Source organism: Strongyloides ratti, scaffold srae_chrx_scaffold0000002, assembly GCF_001040885.1.
Source record: "Strongyloides ratti genome assembly S_ratti_ED321, scaffold srae_chrx_scaffold0000002".
NCBI classification, from domain to species: domain Eukaryota; kingdom Metazoa; phylum Nematoda; class Chromadorea; order Rhabditida; family Strongyloididae; genus Strongyloides; species Strongyloides ratti.
In genome coordinates, this window is record NW_020171510.1 from 2,723,541 (window position 1) to 2,751,292 (window position 27,752).

General features: G+C 17.4%; 6 protein-coding genes across 6 annotated transcripts; 4 read left to right on the forward strand and 2 right to left on the reverse strand.

Annotated features, from left to right (window-relative positions):
- Positions 1-1,450: 1,450 nt before the first annotated feature.
- On the forward strand, positions 1,451-3,931 carry SRAE_X000158900 (Hypothetical protein; the record flags this gene model as incomplete). Its single annotated transcript, XM_024650673.1, has 3 exons — positions 1,451-2,531; positions 2,580-3,685; positions 3,725-3,931. 3 exons carry the CDS (start codon positions 1,451-1,453, stop codon positions 3,929-3,931), a joined length of 2,394 nt encoding a protein of 797 aa, XP_024499056.1.
- Positions 3,932-7,365: 3,434 nt separating this feature from the next.
- Positions 7,366-8,444, forward strand: SRAE_X000159000 (Asator; the record flags this gene model as incomplete). The annotated part of the gene is made up of 3 exons (XM_024650684.1): positions 7,366-7,419; positions 7,465-8,238; positions 8,280-8,444. The coding sequence occupies 3 exons, from the start codon at positions 7,366-7,368 to the stop codon at positions 8,442-8,444; spliced, it is 993 nt and encodes a 330-aa protein (XP_024499057.1).
- An 8,889-nt stretch (positions 8,445-17,333) lies between these two features.
- On the forward strand, positions 17,334-18,121 carry SRAE_X000159100 (Hypothetical protein; the record flags this gene model as incomplete). The annotated part of the gene is made up of 3 exons (XM_024650697.1): positions 17,334-17,477; positions 17,522-17,901; positions 17,956-18,121. 3 exons carry the CDS (start codon positions 17,334-17,336, stop codon positions 18,119-18,121), a joined length of 690 nt encoding a protein of 229 aa, XP_024499058.1.
- Positions 18,122-19,487: 1,366 nt separating this feature from the next.
- Positions 19,488-21,210, forward strand: SRAE_X000159200 (Hypothetical protein; the record flags this gene model as incomplete). Its single annotated transcript, XM_024650708.1, has 4 exons — positions 19,488-19,557; positions 20,222-20,544; positions 20,602-20,775; positions 20,836-21,210. 4 exons carry the CDS (start codon positions 19,488-19,490, stop codon positions 21,208-21,210), a joined length of 942 nt encoding a protein of 313 aa, XP_024499059.1.
- A 189-nt stretch (positions 21,211-21,399) lies between these two features.
- Positions 21,400-24,562, reverse strand: SRAE_X000159300 (WD40/YVTN repeat-like-containing domain-containing protein; the record flags this gene model as incomplete). The annotated part of the gene is made up of 2 exons (XM_024650719.1): positions 21,400-21,570; positions 21,629-24,562. The coding sequence occupies 2 exons, from the start codon at positions 24,560-24,562 to the stop codon at positions 21,400-21,402; spliced, it is 3,105 nt and encodes a 1,034-aa protein (XP_024499060.1).
- Positions 24,563-24,719: 157 nt separating this feature from the next.
- SRAE_X000159400 (Hypothetical protein) lies at positions 24,720-25,342 on the reverse strand (the record flags this gene model as incomplete). Its single annotated transcript, XM_024650730.1, has 2 exons — positions 24,720-24,875; positions 24,935-25,342. 2 exons carry the CDS (start codon positions 25,340-25,342, stop codon positions 24,720-24,722), a joined length of 564 nt encoding a protein of 187 aa, XP_024499061.1.
- Between the last annotated feature and the right edge of the window lie 2,410 nt (positions 25,343-27,752).

The following is a 27,752-nucleotide window of genomic DNA, read 5'->3' on the forward strand; positions in this document are numbered from 1 at the left end:
AAAAATTTTGTTTTACAATATTTTTTTTTTGAGTGGATTCTTAACTAAATTGTAACCCGAATAAAAATATTTTAGAATTTTTTAATTTAAAAAGATATTTAAAAATTATATAAATAGCAAAAAAAAATTTTTTTTTAATAAGTTGTAAATATTTTTTATAAAAGGACGGCAATATAATTTCATTTATTTCATCCAAAGTCATTTGTGCTTGAATCTGAGTTCGTCCAAAGTCATCAATTTTGCACTGGAAAATTACATTTAATTAAATAATAATAGAAAACTTATTATAAAAACTTTATAATTTAAATAATGTAATAAAAATTCTAAAACTTTTTTATTAATTTTTATTTAAATTCATGACAATACATATAGCTTAAATTATCAGTAAAATTATTTATTAAAAAGGTATGTCACTTTGCAAATTGAGAATATTTTTAATTGTCTTTTATCAAAATTAAAAATTTACGTTTATTTTAATTTTACAAATAATAATACATTTAGTAACATACAAATTTTTAATTACGTAAAGAAAAAGCATTTATTTTATAATAATAAGATAAAGAGTTATCAGATAAAAATAAAAAATTTAATGAAAAAAAAACTTTTAGTTGAAAATAAAAAAAAATATGTTTAGGCTTCGATATTTTTAATATTCTGTTATTATATACTTTTTTAATATAACTTTTATCATTCCTTAATCTAAGTTTACATTATAAACGGCAGTTAATCAAATAAATTATTTTATATCATAAAAACATATACTTTTGGTAAGATATTTTTTAAAATTTTAATATTATAGGTATAATTTCAATAATTTAGAATTTTTATAGTTAACATGAAATAAATTATTTTATTTTATAATTAAATTATTAAATGGAAAATAGTTAGCAATAATAATATTATTGATAAACATCTATTTTAAAAAAAAAACTTTTTATAAAGTAAACCTTCAATTGATTATAAGTGTTTTCCAATATAGTATTTAAATTTTATTTTTCAATAAAATTTTTATTAATAAATATATTTTAAAACGTTATTCCAAATTTTATAAAAATTTTTACCGTACTGAAAAAAATTACCGTCACTATATATTTGTTTCAAAAAGAAAATTTTTGGAATTTATATTTCTAGACTTATCAAAAAACTAAAAAATTTTATTATCTTTTTTTAAATTTATTCTTTGTGTTTTAATTAATTAGTTAATTTGCTTCAATAATATAAATTTTTATGTAGTTTTATATCTTATATGACTGTGAAGTGATCGGATGACATTTCAATTTATCCACATTAAATTAGAACGAAATGTTTCATAAAAAATATATGTTTACTATTTATGCGATGTATAGAATAATAAAAAAATTAATTCTCTTAATTTAAATTAATATTTATTATAGGGATTTGTATTGTATCTTTTGATTTTTAATAATTTAATCTTGGATAATCTACAATTATGACTAAGAAGACTGCTGAAAATTTAGATCAAATTGTTGAAAACAATATCACAAATACGATTTGTGAGCAAGGAATGGATGATTCTTCAATGAAAAGCAAACCATCTTCCTGTGAAGAAGAAATAGATAATTCTTCAATGAATGACAAGTCTACTTCTTGTGATAAAGAAATAGATAATTCTTTAATTAATGATAAATCTACTACTTGCAAAGATGACTTAAATGATTCACCATTAAATAACAAGCCTACTTCTTGTGAAAAAGAAATAGATGATTCTTCAATGAATAGTAAATCTACTACTTGCAAAGATGACTTAAATGATTCACCATTAAATAACAAGCCTACTTCTTGTGAAGAAGGAATAGATGATTCTTCAATAAATAGTAAATCTACTTCTTGCGAACACGACTTGAATGATTCTTCAATAAAAAGCAAAACTACTTTTTGTGAAAAAGAAATAGATGATTCTTCAATGAATACTGAATCTATTTCTTGTGAACAAGAATTGAATGTTTCTTTATTGAATGACAAGTCAACTTCTTGTGAAGAAGGAATAGATGATTCTTTAATAAACAGTAAATCTACTACTTGCGAACACTACTTGAATGATTCTTCAATAAAAAGCAAAACTACTTCTTGTGAAAAAGAAATAGATGATTCTTCAATGAATACTGAATCTATTTCTTGTGAACAAGAATTGAATGTTTCTTTATTGAATGACAAGTCAACTTTTTGTGAAGAAAGAATAGATGATTCTTCAATAAATAGTAAATCTACTTCTTGCGAACACGACTTGAATGATTCTTCAATAAAAAGCAAAACTACTTCTTGTGAAAAAGAAATAGATGATTCTTCAATGAATACTGAATCTATTTCTTGTGAACAAGAATTGGATGTTTCTTTATTGAATGACAAATCAACTTCTTGTGAAGAAAAAATAGATGATTCTTTAATAAACAGTAAATCTACTACTTGCGAACACGACTTGAATGACTCTTCAATAAAAAGCAAAACTACTTCTTGTGAACAAGAATTGGATGATTCTTCAATGAAATGCAATGATGAATTTCTAGAGCAAAGTAATGCGTTTAAAAAATTTGTAAATTGTTGATTTTTTTTAATTTTAGATGTATTGATTACGGAGGATAAAAAGATTGATGATAAATTAACAATAATAAGTCCTAATTCTAATGGTCTTGAAACAAAAGAAAATCCAATTAATGAAGAAGTAACTGAAAATGATCTTGATATGCGTAGTATCAATACAATATCTTTATCTTATCATCATCTAAAAAAAAAAAGAATTAGTTTATTTAGTTTTTACAATTCTCTTCTCACAAATATATTAACAATGGAATTTAAATATGATACAATTGTTGATGATTTTGTCTTATCAAGTGAAACTCTTGTGACAATTTATAATGAATTAAAAAAAATGGAAAACAAAGAAAGATTTATTGTAGCAGAAAGAATGATATACTTGTCTATTAAATATATTCTTCCCAGAAATAACGATGAATTTGATAAATCAAAATTTTATTTAAATAATGAAGAAATTATTATAGATATTATTAAAACACAAATGAATTTTTCATTAAGAAAAACTTTCTTTAGCTTTGTTTACCTGATTACTTCAGATATAAGTTTAAATGCGATAAATAAAACTGATGATCTTATTTTGTCAAATTTATTAGCAGAAAATATTTATTTGCGTTATTTTGCTTCTTCACCAGAACAACTTTTAGAAGAAGAAATTTCAATAATAGATGATTTTGAATTTAGAATGTTTATTCTTACATTGCACGAAAGAATTTGTGGTGAATTTTCTAATACAACTCTACCATTAAAAAAAGATACCGTAAGTGGATTTTTATCATTCTTTGGTAGTACTATGGGTGTTTTGTCAGTTTGTATTTTTATGAATATAACCAATGTTAGAAGAGATAAAGAAAATATACAAACTGAGATTAAATATATTTCCTCAGTTTTAGAAAACTTAATACCACAATTTCTGTATTTAATTGAATCTGAAAGTTTTGAGAATATCATTTCTAAAACAAATTTAATTGAATCTGTTGAAGAAATGTCACAAATGTTATCTATCCTTTTTGTCGATAAAAGAGAATTACTTTCATCTGAAATTTTCAATAATGGATTAATAAATATTTATTTTGCAGTCGCTTTTATAATACTAAAATTAGGATATCATGCTATAAAATGGAAACCTTACTATGTATGTTTGTCATTTTATTTTTATATTATAATATTATAGGAGAAATTCTTTCAATTTGTTAACGTTTGGAAAAATGTTATGAATTACATTGTTGATATTGAAGCATCTAAAACTAGAAGTGTTTTAAAAAATATGTTCCATATCTCATCGTCTATCTTAAAAAGTTATGAAAGTAATTTTAATACACTTTTTGATGTCTATCGTAGAAAAATGAGAAAAGAAAGAAAGTTAGTCTTTAGAACTTAAAATTTCTGATTAATTCTGTCTATCTATGTTGCTGTTGTTTTATTAAATTTAGATTCTAACTATATTGGTTAGCGTACTATTTGTTATTATTGTTTGTTTTATTTTTAATTTAATAAACATTTTCAGATATAAAAATGTTGCTAAATATTTTTTTTTTTTTAATTTTCTTGTTTTACAATTGATAATAATCAGACATAAGTCAAATAGAATAATTAATAAACTTGATTTTGTCAAATAATCTTTTTGAATAAAATAATATTTTTTAATAAATAAATGATTGAAGTCTAAACTGTATATATTGTAAAAGTTTTTCTTCTCTTTTAACTTTAAAGAAAGATAAGTCATAGTATCCAAGGTTTTAAAAATTATATAAAAAAAAAGCTTTAAGTTTATTATATTAGAGTAGTGTAATAATTCTATAATGGTATAGTTGTTCCCCTTAAGTTTTATTAGCGAAGGTTTTGAAATTTTTAAATATGGGTTTGTTTCCGTATAAAAAACCTAGTATCTATTATTATTTTTATATATTTAAAATTCTAAATTAATAAAAAAAACTTATTATACCTCTTGTAATAAAATTACTACCTGCAGTCTTTTAACAAAATTCTTATAAATTTTTATTAAAACCAAAATTTATTGTGTAAATGTTTTTTTATTACCAAACTTTTATTAAGTATATAAAATATTAATTTTAAATAAGTTTATTGGAAGACATGTCAAAGATTGATAAACAATAAGAATATATAAAAAAATTAAGTAGTTATACTAAATTAACAAAAAAGTAATAATTAACAAATTAAAATAATATTTTTAAATGTTTTTAAGTTAACAATGAAATTTTTTTTTAATTTTTTAAAAATATATATTAAATTTAGTCTGACAAGAAATTAAAATTATCTTACTAATTTTGGTGAAGTTTAATAGGTATTTTATAATAGTCTTACTATTAAAGCTTATTTCAAATAATTATTAAGCATATATTTTTTCTTTTAAGAAATTTAATTTTTTATGTTTTCAATGATAAAATTTGTAGCATGAATAAACTTATAAAATTTGTCAATAATACTTTTTTAAATAACATTTTATTGTATAACAAATTTTTCATAACACTTTAGTATAAAAAATTTTTTTTCATTATAAATTTGAAAGTTATATATAAAAATTACTATACTTATAATTAACTATAATAAAATTAAAATTATTAAAATAATACTATGTAAATTTTATAAAAAATTTGTTTTTATAATTTATATATTTATAAATATAAAACAATTTATTATTAAATTAGTAATTTATATAAACTATATAATTAAGATTTTTTTATGTACCAATTTTAAAGGTAAATACGGAAAGCATTAAAAAAAGTATAACGAATGATTAATAATTTATCAAAAAATACTTTTGTTTAATATTTTTAAACATTACTCATGTATGATTCGTATATAAAATGTTTTTTTCTATAATTTTATCTGATTACATATTTTTTACTTTTAACTGTATGTTATTCATATGATTAAATATATTAATTGTATTATATGTTTTTATTTTTACTACTAACCGGAATTATAATCAAATATAATTCTAAAATTTGTTTATTTAATTTATACTTAGATTTTTTAAAAATTGAAAATTTTATAAATTTATATGTTTTTAATATTCTGGTATACTATGTATTATTAAAAATTTAAGTAAAGTAAAATTTTTATTAAAATAGAGTACACTTCTATAATTTATTAACTAAACAATGAATAAAAGAAACATGTAACAATAACAAATTTAAATAAAATGAACTATTTTCACTTATGCCACTTTATATATTCGCAGAGGTATCATTGTATTTTTAACTTATGTTTATGTTTCTTTCAACGCGCGAATCCTTTTCCTTACTGTAAGTAATTATTATTAAAAATAAAAAATAATGATTTGTTGATAATTTTCTTTGTTACTTTAATATTATATTTTTTTAATCAAAGTTATTCATTAAATCATTTAAGTATAATATAAAAATTTTTAATATTTTATTTATAATTAAACGAAAAATGAAGTTTTATATGAACTATTAATTATGAAAAAAATGTATACTATATAATAGGAATTTAACAAATAATTCTACTATTATTATATTAATAAAATTTAAAATTATACATTAGATTGTCTTGAATGAAAGGAAGTTTTTAAATGACTATAGTTATGTATTCATTTTTTATAACTAATTATGTTTTAATAACAATAAATTTTTGATTAATTATTATGAATCTTCTATACACAATGATATATCACTCTTACTGATTAAAATTTTTTTTTTCTTGTTAAATTTTATACAATGCTATTTTAAATGTGAAATGCCAAAAATTTTTCATGAGATTAAAAAAAAAACCAAAAGCTTAAAATATACAAAAATTTATAATATTTTTTTAGAATAAACATTGTCTGTATTTTTATTTTAAAAAAAATAATTTGAAAGATTCTGAATGGAAAAAAAGAATCATGAAAATGTCTAATTTTGGAAATTAATTTCACATCATAAACTGCATTTTGAATTATAATTTTAATTAGTCTTTCTAATTTTTTGAAATAAAATAGGAAGTCAGAAGAAGTTTATCAATAGTTATGTATAAAGTTAATAGACAAATAAAACATTTATTGTTTTAAAGTCTGTTTTTGTAAACTTTTAAATTTATAACTGAATAATTTTTAAGTAAACACACTTAAGATAATAAAATTATAATAAATACGACAATATTTTAAAAAAAAAAGTTTAAAAATTAAAAAAAAACCATAAAAAATTAAAGACTTTTATTAAAAAAGTTGTGTATTGTTAATTCATGAATCCTGGTAACATAAATTGTGCTGGGTCAATTTAAAAATATACACAAAAAATTGTTCCTGAAATAATCTTTTTAATAAAAAAAGATACTATTTTTTTTATAACACTTTTTGCTTACAAATGTTAGAAATCATTTTCATGAAATTAAACAAAGAATTTATAAAATATGTCATTAAGAATTTTGTTGTATCCAGATAATCAAATTTTTAAAGTTAAGCATATTTAAAAGATTTATTATAAAATATGCAATTATAAAAAGAAGAATTTGATATAATACAATTATTTTTCAAAACTTATGACTAATAATATAGTAAAAACATTAAAATAAAAAAATATACATCTATTTTAGTATGTCATTTTCATTTTTTCTTAATATGCAATTTTACAAAATTTAAATACCTCAATATATTAAAAGAACTAGAAAATTAAAAATTCTCTTTAAGATATTGTTAATTAATTATTCTTGACAAGTGTCATTTTGTATTTTAAATTTTTTTTTTGCATAAAAATTTTTTGATGCAAAATTTAAATTTTTAAATGAATTTTAATAATAAATTTTTTTTAATTATTTACAAAAAATAAAATTATATTATTTTATCTATTTTAAATGAGTTCTAAAGAATTTGTTAAAACAGGAGATATCCTAAATAATCAATTCAAGGTAAAAAATATATAATAAATTTAATATCTCTAAAAAATTTTTAAGATTATTAAACTTATTGATTCAGGAGCATATGGAACTGTTTATAAATGTTTAGACACAAATAAAAAAACTCATGTTGCTATGAAAGTAGAAGCTAATATCATAAACTCGGAATCCAAATCAAAAATAGAATTAGATGTTCTTAAAATATTAATAGATAAACAAAATGTGGCTCAACTTATTTATAGTGAGAAAAAAAAAGAATACACATTTATTGTAATGAATTTACTTGGAAAGAATCTTTTTGATCTTATGAATCTTTGTGGTACTTTCAAATTATCTACTATTGCAAGAATAGGAATACAACTTCTTTATGGATTAAAAAATTTACATGATGCTGGATTTATTCATAGAGACATTAAGCCTGAAAACATAGCTATTGGAAGGGGTAATAAAATGCGAAAATTTATTTATCTTCTCGATTTTGGATTATGTAGAAGATTTAAAGACAAAGAAAATCCAGGTAAAATAATACCACCAAGAACAATTGCTCCTTTTTGTGGGACATTAATGTTTAGTAGTCTCAATGCACAAAATGAAAAGGAACAAGGAAGAGGAGATGATTTGATTTCACTTGTTTATGTTCTCAGTGATTTTTCTAATAAACTTCCATGGTCATCGGAAACTGAAGAGAATGAAATGAGACTTTTTAAAGAGAAATTTCATGGTAAAGATTTATTTCCTACAGATAAATCTTTAGCTGATTTTTTTGATTATGTTAAAACTCTCAAATATGAAGATGAACCAAATTATGAGAAACTTTTTCAATATTTAAATGTAAATTTAATTATTTTTTTTTTACTTTAATAATTTTTTAGATAATTATTAAGGAAAATAATGTAAAATTTTCTGATCCATATGAATGGGAAACAATCTTAGATAAAGCAGAAAAACCAAATGTTAAGAAGAGTTTAAAACGAAAAGCTAAACTAGATGACTTTTATACTGCTAAAAAGTTTAAAAATTTTGAATCTTTTTTGTAATAGGTGTTAAAAATAAATTGTTAAATTAAATAATGTAATAAAATATAAATTATTTTTTAATATAATTAATTATAAAACAAGACATTAGTTTATGATTTAATATATAATTGAAAAAATTAATTTCTTACATTTAGATTTTTTTGATAAATGCTTTAAAAAAATATATTAGATTACTTTTTTTTGCTTTATAAAAATTTTATATTTTCAACTATTCACACATATAAAAAATATTTTTACTGTGATTTTTTAATAAATTATATTTTTGTGCTATTTTTTGAAATTGATAATCAATTTTAAATAGTTTTACTAATAATTATATTTTAATATATTGTTGTGAATTTTTTTAAAAATCTATAGGTCTTAAAAGTTATTAATAAACGTTTTAAATTATGATAGTTTAAATGATTAGATTTCTATAACTTAACTAAATTTAAAAGCCCATCTCAAAAATAATGACTTTGTTTAACCTTGGATGCAAAAAAAAAGAAAATTCTAATGCAATAAATAAATTTTTATTACTGTTTTTTTTTAAATACTTATAATTTATTTAAAAAGATATTTTTGTTATTCATTTGTTTTTTGTATTTTCTTTTGAGGTAAAAATTCTAAAATATATTTATCAGAATATTCCATGTACGAATAATTTTAAGTTTTATGAATTTAATCAAATTTGAATGAAATAACTTAAATAAAAATAAATTTATTTTTAATTTTACTCTTAATTTTTTTTAAAAAATTATTGTAAGTAAATTTTTATGTAAAAAGCAAAAAAAAACATTATTAAAAATATGTTTCATATAAAAACTTTATATGAATACGATTTTAAAAAACTTGAATTTTGTAGTTAAATTAAATTAGCTTAAAATCTAAGTGTTTATAAGATTAGATAATACAATGAATTATATGTGATTTGTTAGAAAATTAGATTAAGAAAGATGGCGTAGGTATAAATTTATAGAAATTTAGGCTTTAGTTATTAGCTAAAAATTATCCATGCAAATATATTTTAGTTTTTACATCTTAGCTCAGATGATTTTTCATTCGTATATACTTATATGATATTTTCCATGTTGAGACAAAATCATTTGTATCGTACTAGATATTTTTTAAAAATAGTATCAAAAAACAAAAAGAAAGTAATTTAAAATTGAATAAATAATTATTCAGCAAAAAATTACGCATTCTTTCATATATACAGTTAATTTCTTATTTTTTATTAAAACAGTTTTGTAAAGTGTATTAAATATTTTAATAAAAAACGGTAATTTTAAAGATTGTTTATATTTATAAGAAAAATTACATTATAAGTGAAAAATTTTTTTTAATAACAAACTAAAATAAAAAAAATTTTATGCAACATTTGATTTATTAAGATAAAGATAATCAACAATTTATTATTAATAAAATGTACAATATTCAATAGTTCTTATTACAATTTGAATTTTTTTTTACTATCTTTTAGTTAAATCATATTTTCTTTTTATTATAAAAAAAACGTTGTTGTTTATGTATATAAGTATAATAATAATTATAAATGAAAATAGTTTGAAAATGGCGAAAAATAATAAATTTATTTCTAAAAATGTAACTTTCTTGATTTTTACTTTTTTTTGTAAATTCTTATTTAAGTATATAAAATATTATTAATACATATAAAAGCGTTTTTAAATTTTTTACTTTTATATTATAGAGAGGATATATTTAGTTAATTTTTTATATTTCTAATGCTGTTCATAGTTTTATTCCGTAATGTGATAATATAGCGAAAAAAAGAGTTACACCAATTATTAGAAATAATAAGAGAGCAAATATGTGCAAATATATCTATTTTATATTAACAATAATAATTAAATAAAACAATAAAAAAATGTTAAATGTACTTATTTTTGGCATTATTTATACGAAAACTTTCTTAAGACTGATTGATTTTTTTTACGATTCTTTTTTTATTTCCTTTTCTTTTGTCCGCATATTCTTCTTATGCCCTAGTTCGCGTGGCATTACTAATTTTTATAATTTTCAATATTTGGTATACTTTAATTTAATAAAATAGATTAGTTAAAAATTGATACAGAAAATTAAATATTGTGCAAAAAAAATAATTACCTATTGTTTTTACAGAAAGATTTAACATTTCTTCAATATCCAACTACAATGGTAAAATATTATAATTGATAACAAAACATTAATAGAATATAATGCAATAGTTTAATTTAATTGTTGATTTTTGAAGTTTTATTTTTTTTAATCATTTAAAATAATTAAAATTAAAGCAAAAAATATTTTACTTATAAAATTAAAAATGTAAAATTAGGTTAACTTTCTGTGTTTTAGTATCACAACAACTAATAATAAAATATTATTATGTTATTTTAAAAAGATAGCGTAAGATTAGATAATTAGTGATTAAAAAAAATATGTAAATTCGTAAAAAATTATATATTTTTTTATATAAGTATAAAGAAAGAATAATTAAAATATATTGTACAAAAACGCTTGTATTTATTTTAAAAGTATTTAATAAAATGTCTTAACAACTTTGGCACGACAATAATAATTTTGTAAAAAAATGATTAATTTTTAAAATATAATTAATATAAAAAGTAGTAACAAATATTAAAATGCATCAAATTTCATCTTATTATCTGAAATAACTGGCACTTTTTATCTTTGACTTCCCTTGAGTACTCTTCTTCTGCTCCTCTTAATGCTTCTGCATTTCAAATGTTTGAAAGATTAAAAATTATATTACTGAATTAGGTATTTGAAAATATTACTATCATTTCTGATACTATGAAATATTGTATTATTCACTTTTAAATTGTTTGTTAAAATGTATTATAATATAATTAATATTAGTTTTACACTTTAATAGCGTTCAATTGAATTTTAAATAAATAAATTTATTTAATATTTAAAATTGTATTTGCCAAACCAATAAATCTAATTTTTTTTGATGCCGAGAAAAAATTATTTTATTAACTGTTTTATAAAAAACATGTTATATACAAATTTTCGTATTTTCTTTACTTAATAATCAAATTTAAGTTGTAAAATGATAATAAATAATAATTGTATTTTGATAGAAGTTTGATATTATACCTATAGATTACTGTTACATTATAATGTTTAAATTTTTTTTATATTTAAAAATAATTTTAATTAATATAATAATATCTATAATAATTTTTAAATTACAATGAATAAATTATAGACAATGAAAATTGCAATATTAAAACGACAAATAAAAATAAATATTTATATATTAATTATTTTTATGTAATTATAGGACAAAAAAATTATATTGTTTATACAAATCTTTCAATTTCTAACGTATTGTTATTCTTCTACTTGCATTAGAAATAAGAAGAAGAAAAGAATAAATATAAAGAAGATTTGAATTTAGAAAAATGAATAAGAAATTGGCTTCTAAATGAAAAGCCTTAAAACGATTAGTTATTTTTAATTTTTACTAAATATTAATTGTAATACTAAAATCTTTTTCATAATAAATGTTATTATTATTCTAATGTATTTAAATCCTGATTAAAAGTAAAAGAATGACAGAGACTAAACCGCTACAGCCATAATATAATCAAAAAAGTTATAAAGTTGATTAATATATGAATTATTATCAAATTTATATCAACTCAGAAATAATAAATACTATTATTTTCATTTTAAAATTATTAACAAATTTTATTTGGATAAATTAAAACATTCTTGAATATCAAAGTCAAAATATTTAGAAAATTTAGTATTGTTACTGTATTTTCTTTTTTCATAGTGCTTTTAATAGATATTTTTTTTAAATAGTTATATTAAATTAATGCTTTTTATAAATATTCTATTATTGTTATTTTACTAATTGATGTACTTTATCATATCACTAAATCTTTTCATAATAAGATAAAATTATAGACGTTATAAAGAAACCTATATTATAAAAGATTTACTTTACTTATAATGTAAATTTTCTAATTAAGTGCGTGCTGTATTCAATATAATATTTATAATTAAAAATTATTATTACCGACACATTTACGACAATGTATTTGATAAATAAAAATTGAGGTTTATACAAGAGTAAAAAAAGACTGCTCTTGCTCAAAATCTAATAAATATACTAAAATAAAAATTATTGTTGTTTTTATAAGTGAAATTGTATTAAAAATATTTTTACATACGAAAATCAAAAATTCATTTTGTATGCCATTGTTAAATTTTTAAAATGAAATAGATACTTTAATATTAATAACTTTTAATAGTTCTAATTTTTTAAAAAATTAAAAAATAAATTATTTATATTTTTTCATTTATTATTGTTATATAATATTTATTTTTATAAGAATTGTTAGATAAAAAAGAAAAACTTGTAACAAAATATGTTTGTAAGAAATTGTTAAAAAATTAATAAAAAAATTATGTATTTTATAAAAATTATTTTATTATATTTTAATCATATATATATTATTTATAATTATAAAAATTAGTTTCTTTCAACATTTTTTTATATGATAAAATAAATAAAAATTTTTTTAACTAATTTGCTAAAAAATTTATATCATTTGATTTGTTTTTCAAAAGTAAAACAATTTAAATTGATGTGATATAAAAAATTAATATTTTCAATATGTATCACATTGATTCTTATTATTAATGCATTAAATCACATACACTCAAAAAAAAAATTATTTTAAAGTGATGTTTGCAATTTTTTGTCATTTGCTTATTCATTATTTTAAAGTAATTATTTGGTTCTCATTAAAAAAATTAATTTATACACGATAGAAATAAAACTGAGAATTTTTTTTTTTAAATCTTAATGTATTTATTTTGCTTTTGTTCTAAATTTTTTACAATTTAAAATAAAAGCTTCATCAGAAAATATTATTGTAAAATTTTTTTTCTGTACTAGGTGTACGTGGCAAAATAATTTTAAAAAGATAGAATATTTATTACTTCAAAATGATATTTTATTTTTAGTTAAACTAAATAATTATTTTAAAGTGATGTAAAGGTTTTGTATGTTATAAAGTTTACATTTTTAACAAAAAATATAGCAAGTCTTTTGTTTATTAAATAAAAAAATAACATTTGTACTTTATAATATTCTAATCATTACAAAAAGTTGTTTTTTTGAAATGAAAAAATTGTACTAATTATTGATAAGAAAATTATAATTTCTTTAAAACAGTTTTATTATGTAATTATTAAATAACAAATTTAATATAGATTTTAAGAAATTGTTTTGTGTTTTTACAATGTTAAATCATCAAATTTCATTAAATTTATACAGTATATTAGATGTACTCAAAAAAGCAAGGTTATTAATATTTTAACTAAAATTAAATACTTTCTTAGCAAATACAATTTTTTTTGTTTATTTATATAAAAAACATTTAAAAATTTAAAATATATGTCAAATTATTTTTTATTAAATCAAAAATATATCTATATCTCGATTATTTTTTTGTATAATAAAAAAAATGTTTTCTTTTTTTAAACTTCATTTTGATAAAATATTTTAATGTACTAAAGCATAGGTAAAAATAATTTGTTCTTTTTTTATCAAAAAAATTATTTGAATTAACATTGTTAAAAAACTTAATTAGAATTATATAACAGATTGGATAAACAAATACAAAACTATATATTTGTTATAAAATTTTTACTTAACTAAATTAATATATTAAATAGCTTCACATATTAACTTTTGCTAATTTAACAAGTTTAAAATTTGACAGTAATGGATTTATAATATAATTAAAAAAGTAAAAATTTTATAGAATAGAAAAATTAAAATAATAGTAAAATAAAATTTATAATAATGCTTTTACTGGTGTTAAACTTTATGTAATATAATAGAATAAAAATATAGAATTTTATTAAATGAACAAAAAAACTCGTAAACAGAAAATTAATTTATAAAAATTATCTGTAGATTAATGACCATTTTACCAATAACTTATTTAAAATACAGTAAAATTATAAACATACCAATATTTAATTTTTACTTTTATTTGGTATACAATTAATTAATGTCTTAGCTTACACAAGTTAGTAAAAATTAACAATAATGATATTTAGAGTAATTAGAAAAGGAAATAAAAAAAATTATTACTTATAGAAACACAATCTTTTAAATACACTAAAAAATATGAAATTTTTTTAGTTGTGATTATATTTTATCAAATATTATTATTTTACTTAATTATGAAATATATATGCTTATTATAAAGATATAAAATACAACAAATATTTATATTTCTTTTTAAAAAAATTTGAAGATTCTTAAAAAATAATGTGATAAATTATAAAATATAGTTTACAATAATTTTTGATGTTGTAATAAACTAAATAATATTTATACCAACAAAAAAAATAATTTAATTAAGAAAAAATAAGTGATTTTAAAATAATTAATTTTTATCAAAATATATATAGATATTAATTGTAAAAAATGATGTTAAAAAAATATAAACATAATTAATTTCATTAAATTATATCACTTAAAACTTAAAATACTATTGAAAATTTATTTTTTTTAAGCAGTTCAAGATTTTCTTCTGTTCAATGGCATATATTAAAAATAATAGTAAAAAATATATAACATAATTTAAAATTTATTATATTTACTAAGCGATTATATATATTTTTATACTTTAAAATATTATCACATAAAAATTTTTTAAATTTTTCATTTTGTTGTTTTTAATTAGTATATATGTTAAATTTAAAAATTAAGTAATTCTTTTTTTTTCTCTTTAACTTTTATTTTTTGATTATATATATTTTTAATAAACAGGTATAACAAATGTTTAATTAAAAATATTTGAAAACTGTTTAATTTATTATGTTAATTTTAAGTGTGTGCAAGTATTAAGTTACAATTTATCATTTTAAATAACAAAATTGTTGAGGGAACCATATATTAAACAATGAAAATTTTACATATTTCACTAAAATATATACATAATTGAAAAATGTTTTAAATATAATGTTGTTTTAGTTGGTAAGTATAGAAACGTTCTTCAGAATATTCTTATCGAGCATACTTTGTAATGTAGATATTGTATATTCCATTAATTAGATACATCATACTTTCTTTTTTTTAGAATAAAATTGAAATCTTAATGTAAAGCAAGTATTTTATATCTATAAAAAGATATGCAAGACTCTTCATTGATAACAATAAATTTGTACATTATGGAAATAACAACAAAACTTTATATAATTTTTTATCCCATATTGGTTTAATATAAAAATCAAAGATGCATAAAATGACTACTTTTAAAAAATATTGTTAAAATTTGATATATTATTTTTTAAATTATAGTTATTATATAATAAATTAAGAAAATTTAATAATCTTAAAAAAATAGATAATTGTATAAAGTGGTTGATCTTGATATTTTTTATTTTAAAATTGATATAACTTTTTTCAAATATTAATAAAAAAAAATATTTTATATTAATTTATATAAATCACACAAATTTATTATTATTAAAAAAAAGAATTAACAATTTTAATTTTTATATCTTGATAACTTTCAAATATGTTTTTTATAATAAAGTGGCTGTTAATTTATTAAATAAAAAATATTATCTATATTTTAAAAATATATTTTAACTGCATTTTTAAAATATTGTTTTTTTTTTCTTTCTTTATAAAATTTCAAAGTTATATTTTTGTTTGTTTTATATACAAACACTTATTTTATCTAAATATATATTTTTTTAATATTTATCAAATATTTTTTAAAACACCTTAGATATTTTTTTATTTGCAATTATTTTGTTTATTAAAATTTTTCAATTGAATATCATAAAATAATAAAAAAAAATTAAGAAAATGTTGTATTTTTTCAACATAATTTATTGTTATGGGACACATAAAATATATTACTATTTATCGTGTAAAAGAAGAAACTAAATATATTTCATGAAATATATATTTTTATGTATATTTAAAAGAAACATTTATAAACAAAAGAATTTTTTTTTCTGTATTATATCATTAAAAATTTATAAAATTTCTGCTAACTTTAACAAATAAAAAATAATAAAAATTATATTGTCGTTTATTATATTTTTTAAAAAATAAATTTGGTAAAAATATATTGAAATTTTATTTAGGATATCACACTTCAATTTTTATTTTGAGAATATTTTTATTTGACATTTTAATCTTTAACTTTTTATCTATTAATAATTTATTTGATGCCATTTTAATAAAATTGTAAATAACTTTTTTTTTTTAATTTTTAAATGAAACTAATTAAAAATTTTTTTCTTTTATAATATATACATAAAATTTATTAATTCTAACACATATATTTATTTATTTTATTATATAATGATGGTAATAATCTTTTTTATTTTTATAATAATAATTATAATATATATAATTATTAAAAAATAATTGTTTTATATACTATAAAATCCTTTTTTCTATTTCAAGTTAAAGAATATGTTGAAAATGTCAAAGATATAAAATTAATATTTCTCTTGAGTAAATTTGAAAATAACATTTTATATATTTCAAGCAAAATATGTATCTTTTAATATTATATCTAATTCCTTTTTATTTTAAAAAGTACTTTTAAATTAAAAAGAGAATAAAATAATTTTTTAAGAGTACTATTTTAGTAAAAAGTTAAAACATTTATTTTTATTTACTCTTGGCAATTGTAGTAATACTTGCGTCAGTCACAAACTTTGATCTATATAAAATAACATAATAAAAATATTGTGTAATTTAAATGTTTTTATTATTTTACTATTAAACTTAAATTTGTTTTTTACTTTTTAAATAAGAAAAAGATAGGAAAGTAAATTATTTTAGTGTATTTCTAGAAATAAAACAGTAAAAGTTAAAATAATAATATGTCTTATACTTTTTTAAAATCATCACCAAGAAAAAGTTTTAGTAGATCAACAAGAAATACTCCTTATGAAAATGTCCCAATTTATTCAATAAAAGATATAGAATCATATAAATGTTGTTATTTATTTACAATTAAATATACGGTAAGAAAATATAATAATATATTTTTTATATAAATATTTTATAGTTGAGTTTAAAAATATTTATAGTTATATATATTCTTATGGCTATTATTGGATTGTGTTTTGGTATGGTATCAACAATTGTTTGGTTAATAATACCAATTTGTGTAGTAACAACTACATTAATTGGAATTATTCAAAAAAAACATCGTTATATATATCCATTTTTAATAATAACTGTAGTTCATTTAATTATTTCGATATTTATGACTATTATTGTTCTTTTATACTCATTTTTTTCTTATATTTCATTAAAATTATTAGTTGCAAAAAATTTAAATAGATCACCTACGCAAAATGATATGGTAATTTTTATTGCTTCAACAATATTCATTTGTTTAATTATAACAGTATTACATTTATTTCAAATTCATGTAATTTATGGGTAACTTATTAATATTAATTAAATTTTTTAATAATATTATAAATTATTTTATAGATGTATGAAATATTATGAAACATTAATATATTCTTCTCAAAAACAATCACAGAATATAGAAAATAATGATCAAAACCAAAGATTTTTGTTACCATTTTATAAAGAAAAAAGTAATTGTTTAAATATATATTCAAACCATGAAAAATATTTTGTTCCATATTTGTAGAATAAAGAAAAAGTATTTAAAAGAATATTTTTTTAAAAATTGAATGATACATCGTTTTTCATTTTAGTAAATTGTTCTTTTTATTCTTAAAAGAAATATTACCGTGTATAATCCAGTTAAAAGTGTTCTTCGAGAAAAAAAAAATGTTAAAGCTTAGTTATCATGCTTTGTCTTGTATAAAATACTATATAAACATAAAAATCGTTTATAAATTCGATAATGTAACCAGTAAAAATTTTTTGTTTGACTTACTCAAAACGGATATGTATCATTTTATGGCAACATTATATATGTGCAATTTTTTTATTATATAAAATATTTTCTCAAATATATAAAACTATTAAATATATTTTTAACCTAAATTGTAAATTAATTTTTATTTTTCTTTATGTAATAAAAAAAATTTTGTTAATAGTGTAAAAGATTACCAATTGTTAATTTTAACTAATTTTAATTTTTTTTATTAAATATATAATTACTTCAAATTGTGAAAATATATATATATCTATATAATTATAGATTAAAAATAAATTTCAATAAGATTAATTTTTTTTTTGATTAAATTTTATCATTAATTTTGTTTCAAATAAAAAATTAAAATATATCACAAGTTTTAGTCTATATAGTAATAATATTAAACTTACTATTGAATGATGGCAGAAAATTTTAAAAGTATACATTTTTAAAAATGATTTATCTACTTTTTATAAAGATAAAATAAATTTTTGAATTTATAATTTAAATAATTTCTTAATTCCATGTTCTCTCCTCCTTTTTCTTTAAAATTGACATGGTTTATGATAAAAATTTTAAAAATTCACTTTTTAATAGTAATATTATTAACTTTTTATGATTTACTATTTTACATTTTACTATTTTTATTATTTAAACCATCAGTTGTGTAATAATAAAATAATATTATCATTCAAATAAAGTCTAATTTAATTATAAACAGAAAAACTGCCATTATTTTTTATTTTAATTTTATAGCAAAGTTCATATTTACACACATAAATATATAATATATTTATAAAACATATTTAAAAATTGTGAAAGAAATATTTTTTATTTTTAAAAAAAAATTATTTAATTTTTTTGTTGGTAAAAAGTTATTGTTAAATGATATATCATTTTATTTGAACAAACCAATATAAATATAAATTTATATATACATATATATTATATTTGATACTCTAAATATGTATATTGTTATCTGAACTAGTTAAATTATTTAAAAATTTATTATTTTTTTAGAGATACTTAACATATAATGATATGTGAACATAATAATTTAAATGATTGTTCACTAATAATAAAGAAAGAAATATGTCCTAATAACTTGAGAAATAATATTAAAAAATATTCTATGAAAAATTATGGAACAACAAAATTTTCACACTCATCTCTTTTTACTGGACATGAATTAGATACATACAGTATGTTTAATATTAATAAAAAATTAAATATCCTTTAACAACCTATTTTTTTTATGGATATTTATATCATTCAAAAAAAAATTTTAATTTATTATTTTCACTAAAAAACTAATTTTATAAAGTAAAATTATAATAAGGAAGTTTATTAATTTTTTTTTCTTCTTTCTTTTTAAAAGAAAATATTTTATAGATAAGTTATTTTTGAATACTTTCTTGTTATTTATTAATATTTGATACTTTATTCATAAAAAAAATAATATTGTTTTTATTATAATACTTTATATGTCAATAAAAATACTTTTATTTACATTATTAACGGATCAAAAATAGTAATAAAAAATAATAACATTTTCAATTTAAAGAAAATTTCATTCATTTCTTCGTCGTTTTAACTTTTTTTTTATTCATATTTAAAACTTTTTATAAATGTGGTTTTATAAATAAAAATTATCTAATAAGATAAGATGTTTGTTTATTTTTATTTCATTTCCTTATCATTCATTTTATATGTTTATATTATCGTATTATATAAATATTACATATCTTTCAAATTAAAAATTATAAAAATTTCTAACTATAATATTATAGTATTTTGGCATAATTTGTCATAAACATTAAATTTTCTTTTTTTTTAAAGTGCATATTCACTTTTTTTTTTCTTTAGATTATAAAGTTATACAAGATTCAAAAAGTGAATATTTAAAGAATAACAAAAAAGAATTATCTTATAATCAGGAAGAAGATAGAAAATATTATTTAAACAAAAATTTAAAGAATCATCAAAAAACAAGTAACGATAAAGTTATAAGTGCAAGAAACGATAATTGTTGTTGTTCTACACCATTACTTTCAAAATATTATAATATGCATCATAATAACTCCATTAACAATCCATTTTCTTCAAATAAATATACTGAATCAAATTCTCATATGCGTAATTATACTATCAAAAATTACCATTGTTGTTGTGGAAATGTACATGTTGTTGTAAGAAAAAGCATTTATTAATAATTAATTATGAGTATAAAATTTTTTTTTTTTTAGTTAGGTGCAAAACTTTTTCTAGTATTTTATATTGGATTAACATTTTTAGGAATATGGTATGGTGCTAAATCAACAGCTGTATGGGCTTTCATTCCTATTTTTGTAATTTCATCATCAATATATGGCTTTCATAAACAACGTCATAAATATATTTATCCATTTTTGATTGTTTCCGTACGTTTTTATTATTATTTTTTTTTTTTAAATATTAACATATTTATATACATTTTTAAGATTGTACAAATTATTGCATGTTTAATTTTATCAATTGTCATCGTTTCATTTTCAATAGCTAATTACGGAACATTACATAATATCGTCGCAACGAATAATTTTATACCATTGTCAAAAGATGACGTTACAGATACAACTATTGTTATTATAGTTGGATTACTTGTAGGATTTTGTTGTCTTATGTCATTAATACATGTTTGGCAATGTATTGTAATTTACAATTGTTTAGAATTTTTTGAATCAATCAACAATAATGAATGGTTAAATGGTTGTCAAAGTGAAATTTTATTTAAAACATCAAATGATGTTACAAATCCATACCAAGATAGTTACAATCTTGATATTGTTAATAAAAATATAATTGTTGAAGAATAAAAAAGAATATTTTAATATATATTTTTTATTTTAATTAATAAACAAAATCATATTATAATTAATTGCGAAATTTAATGTATTATGTATTAAAAAAAAAAATAATTTTTTTTACGTTGATTTTCTAAAATTTTTTTTTTTTTATAAATTACTTATCATTTCATTTAAAAATAGCTTTCATTTTTTTTTCTTCTAATTTCTCATTAAATTTAATTTTGTTTTTAATGATTTTGGTTTAGTTGTATTGTACATTCCAATTAAACTTAAAGCATTATGTTGTAATTTATGTTCATCGTAAACGTTTCTTGACATATCTTCAATCTTTGTTTCAAATTCAATCATATGTTTTTCAATACTTATTCTCTAAAATAGTAATAAATTTTTTTTTTTATTTTTTAAATTATTTTATTTTAAAACAAACCTCTTTTTTTTCTTTTTGTACTTCTTTTTCTAATAAATGAATTTTTCCTTTTAACATATTAATATTTCTTATTTTTTCTTGTAAATTTTTACTTTTTTCTTCTAATTGTTTTTCCATACCAATTAAGGAACCTTCATATTCACTGATTTTTTCATTTTTTTCCATAATTTCTTCTTTTAAAAGTTGAATTTCCATACGTCCCATAGAAGCTGTATCAAGAAGAGCATCTTTTTCATCATTTAAAATAACTAATGTTGCCTTAATATCTTTGATTGCAATTTCAAAATTTTCTTTTAATTTTAATTTTTCTGTTTTTTCTTGTTGTATTTGTTTTTCCATTTTTTGTTCAGTTTGATCAATACGTTTACATAAATCAAATATTTCAGCATCTAAATATTTAATTTTTTCTTCAAGTGTCTTTTTTTCATTTTTTTCAATATTTATTTTTATTTGATATTCATTATTTAATTCATTAATTTCTTTTTTACAATCATTCATTTTTTTTTCATAAATATTTTTAATATTATTAATTTCTTCATTATAATCATTTTTCATTTTAATAACTTGCCTTAAATGATCATTTATCATATTTTCATAAAAATTTTTAATGTTATCCATCTCATTTTTATGTTCTTTTTTAAGTGTTCCTATTATTTCTTCCTTATCATCCAATTTATTTATATACTTCTTTTCACAAATTTTTATATTTTCTTTTAAATTTTTAATAGTATTTTTTAAAAGTGTAGTTGTATCAATTAGTTCTTTTTCTTTTTCTTTTATATAATCATCTAATATCTGTTTGCTTCCATTTATAATACAATTTCTTTCAAATGATAAATGTGACACAAGATCTTCTAAATTTTGTATTTTATTTATTGGATATAATATTAATTCTTTTGATAATGTATTTTTTTTACTTTCTATATTAAGTATATCTGATTGTAAATTATTATTTGTATTATTTAATGAAATTTTTATAACAAAACCATTATTATAACCAAGTAAAATAATATTTGATATTTTATTTATTTTCATACAACTCATATATATTTGTTTATCTTTATCATCTGTATTTCCTGTATAATTATATTTAATTGACTTTATAACTTTCCTTTTTACAAATTTTTCATCATTTTTTGCTTGATTTATGAGGACATTTATAATACCCATATTATCTCCTACATATAAATCATTACCTAAAATTTCAATAAATTTTGTATATACACGTGTACCAACAGAATGATAAGTCGGAATAGATATTGTTTTAATTTCTTGGCCTTCTTTATAACATGTAACTAAATATTTTTTATTTAATGCATATACTATATCATTATTTCCTAAACATATATCTATAAAAAATTTGAGTTTTGTTGTTATTGACCATAATAATTTTCCACATCTTCCCTCAATAAACAAAATATTTTCATTTTTTGTTAAAATTCCTAATGATGAAGGCTGGAAGGAGAATAAATTGTTATTATCACTCCATTTACAACATATTATTTCACAATCTATATTTTTTTTTTTTTTTAATTTTAAATTACAATTACATATTATATCTAAAGTATAAAGATTTAATATATATAAAGATGATTCAATAATAATTGCTACATATGTTTTATCATAATTTGATACAATAATACTAGCTTTACCATTTAATATTTTTTGTTCATTTCTTTTTTTAATATCTAAATATGTAAGATCATATATATATATTCCATCATTATTAGCAATTAAAATTTGATAACCAAATTTAAATGTACAAAATCCAACTATTTGATTGTTAAAAAATTTTTTAAAAGATAATATTTGTTTTGAATATAATTCAGTACATATAATATTATTGTCATCATCTAAACTAACTAATATTTCTCTTTTGTCATTATTATTCATTTCAATAATATCTAAATTAGTTATAGTAGAACAATTTTGCCCAATAACAATTCTCATTTCTTTTTCAGCAATAACATTTGTATATAATATATTTGTTGTATATACAGCTTTTTTATTTATATATAACATATTACAAGCATTGTAGTCTAATTTTACACCTAAACATTTATATGGTATATTATTTTCTATTAATTCATTATTTCTATCATTAATAACAATAATTTTACATTTTTGAAATATTTTATCAATATCATGAATATTATCAAATATTAATATTATTCCTATTTCTAAATATATAATTATTTTATAGATATTTGATGTTATATATTTTATTCCTAACATATCTTCTTTATCATTAACTAAATATGATTTTAATATTTCACATTCAATTGATCTTATATTTATTAATTTTAATGGTGTTGTTTCTCTATATAAATATAATTTTCCATCATTTGAACCAATAGCAATATAAGTATCACTAACCCATGAATGTGATGCAATATTTATAAGTTCAATTGATGATAATATTGTTATAACATTATTTTGTAATCTTAAAAAATATGCACCAATATTTGTTAGTAAAAATAAAATTGATTCATCTACAGGACAAAATGAGATGTCAATATATTTACCAATATCATTTTCATCGAAAATACACGTATCAGTTAATAACATTGAGTACTGTATTGAATATATTGTTATATTTATAAGAATTTTATCAATTTTTTTTTTGTCATATATTATTAAACGTGATAATGAACAAACATTTTCATTATGTTGTGATAATTTTACTTGATGACATAAATTTTTAAGTGTAATAACACATATATCTTTTAATGTTTGTGAATTTTTTATAACAATACTTGATCCTGATGATTCAGATGTTATACCAATAGCTAAAATGCTACAATCTGAGCTTTGATCAATTGATGTTATTGTAAATGTTGATAATTTTATTTCTTCTAATATATTGTAATTATCTTTTAAAATTTCTTTTGAATTAATAAATGCTAATTTATTGCCATTTTTAATATCATCCATACAAAATTGTTTACCATTTATAAATGGTTTATATATTCTAAGGGTATCTTCACCAATTTGTATAAGTATTTTAATATTATCATCATCATCAATAATAAAAAAAGCATTTTTAAAACCTATTATTGTTTCAATATTATTATCATGATCTCCATTATTATTAATTATCTTTTCTAACATATTTTGATCTGTCAATGTTTCCTGGTTTATTTTTACATGTAATTGTTTCGATGACTGTTTTATCATAGTCTGGTCTTTGAAATTTTTTAAATTGTTTTAAATTAATAAATGTTTCAGGATTATTTTTATTTGTTGTCTAAAATATATACATATATATATAAAAAAATAAATTTTTTCATAAAATTAAAAACATACATTTAACCAAATGGAATCAAATACACGCAATTTTCTCAATATTTCACTGTTTATTTGATATTTATCTTCTTCTTCAGAATCACTATTACTATCAAAACTACTTTGATGTTTGTTAATAAAGTCTTTTTCAAAATTTTTAAGTCTACTTCTTTCGACAGCAACTATAAGAGAATTTAAACTTTTAATTGCAGAGCGTGCTTTATATATTTTAGGCTCTTTTATGTTATTATCAACTTCTTTTGAAATATGTTTAGAATTTAAAAATGTCACACTTTTACTTCTTCCAATTAATGAATTCTTGTCTGTATTTTCTTTAATTTGACTCTTGTATCTTTCTTTTATTTGAGATCTTCCTATTGAAAAACTTTTCTTTCCAAATATTAATTTTTTATCTTCCTCTTTATTCATGAATATATTTATATATATGTAATGATAAAAATAGTTATAAATAATATTTGATGTAAATATTTGAATAATATTAAATGTTAAAATTTTAAAAATAAATTTTAGTAGTAATAAATTTATTTTATATTTAAAATATAAAAGTTAAATTTTCTTAAAACCTTTTAATACTATAATTTATATACTTGATTAAACAAATCCTTTTTCTTTTGACTATACATTTATATAAATTTAATCATGGCACATTAAATACACATATAAAAGTGTTTTGTTATTATATTTAGATTTTAAATTTATATAACAACAATGTTATTTACTAAAATTAATTTATAATAACTTAAGATCGATTATATTGGAGAGAGTAAAAAGGGATAAATAGAAATAAGTAATATCAATTGAGAGTAAAAAGTAATTAAATGCTTTTCTTAGTTTGTTTTTCAAAACAATTTTATTATAATATTGAATTAATAAAATATCAACCAGCCATTGAAATATACACAATTTTTGTCGCATATTATACTTTAAATTGTAATTAAATGTTCTTTTTTTTTAAATATATTATAATAAGGAAAAAAAAGTAATTGTTTATTCATTATTTATTCAATATATTTATATATATAAAATTAAAACGTTTTTTTTTTTTTATCATTTACTAAGAAAATGAAGAAATATTAAAATTTTGTTATTATTTAGAGTGACATCATATAACTTAAAAATATTTATAAAAAAAATTCTATTTTTCTTTTTATATATATATAAAAAGTTTTAATGACATCTTTTTTAACTTACTTATTCTCAAAAAAAATATTTTGATTTTCTTTTTATATATAGGGACAATTTATTTTATTTAGTATAGTTAAGGGACCTTATATATATATATATACATTTACATATATAAATATATTTAAAGAATATACAATTTATCTATTTTATTTAAAGATTAAAAAATAATTTTAATGAAAGATTTATTTTTAAAACTTTTTATATTTTAATAATACTAAATTATTTTATTTTAATCATTATTGAAATGTTAATTTCTATATTATTATTCTTAGACATGTAATCTTCTAAATTATAAATATTCATAAAATCACATTGCAATCTTATGATAAAATATTTTGTTATTCTTCATAAATACTTTACCTCCTTTTATTTAATCATCATCTAATATCATTTTGTTTTTGACAATAAAACATTTAAAAAAAAAGTTTGTATAATATTATTAATATTTTTATGTTTGAAGAACAAATATATCATTAAAATAAGAATAATTATATGTTATTATATATTTATAATAATTTGTCATTTTTTGACAAAAAAAAATTAACTAACTTTATAAATGATAGTTTATTATTTAGTTTAGATAATAAAAAAAAATTATTTTTAAAGAACAAACCAGTTATTCTATAACCTTCTAATTTTTTGTTTATTTAAAGAAAAAAAAAAATGTGAATGTATAATTTTGTTGGCATTGCTTAAAAAATATTTTTAAAAGAGTTGTTTTTTTATATAAAACTTTATAACATTATTTAATTTTTTTTTAACCATAATTAAAATTGACTTTTTCTTAATAATATTAGTTTGGCATTTTTTTTTTATAAAAACAACTATTTTTTTACTTAAATACTAATTAAAGTATCAAATTTAATTATAAAATGAATTTTTGTAATACTAGTGTAGAGAAAGTACATTAAATGTAAAAAATAACTTTTTTTTTAAGATAGGTTAATTAATTAAGAATTATAATTTGATTTTTAAAATTAATATTATCATTAAACCATTCATTAATATCAATTTATTAGAAATATAATTTAAGTATAAAATAATTTCTAAATATTTATTATATATTATTAAAAATTCTATAAATTGTTTAAAAAAACATTGGTTTTTGAATAAGTTATCAATTATGTGATTATAAGCAATTTGTTTAATTACTAATACAATATTAATAAATATTATTTCTTTATAAAAGTAATTTTTTAATTTGACAGTTAAAATTTAGATATCACGTATTCTTGATTTTGTTATACTTTAAACAATTATTTATCTAATTTTTGAGATAATATAAATCTTTTAGAGAATTTAAATATTAATTTAAATATAAAATTAAATAATGTTTCTAAAGATTAAACATTAAGTTTGTTTTCTCTTTTCATTAAAAAAAATTTTTTTTTATATTGTTAAAGCATTATTTATACATATACATGTGATCGAAATATTTAAGTTTCTTTTAAAATATTATTCTTTATTTTATAATCTTTCACACCACTTTTTAAAAGATACTTTAGTGTAATATTATTGTAAATATATATCATATATTTTTAATTATTGTTTTATAAACTTTAAGATAACTTTTATTTAAACTTTAAAGGGTATTTTAATATTATCATAAGACATAATATTTTAAAATAAATAA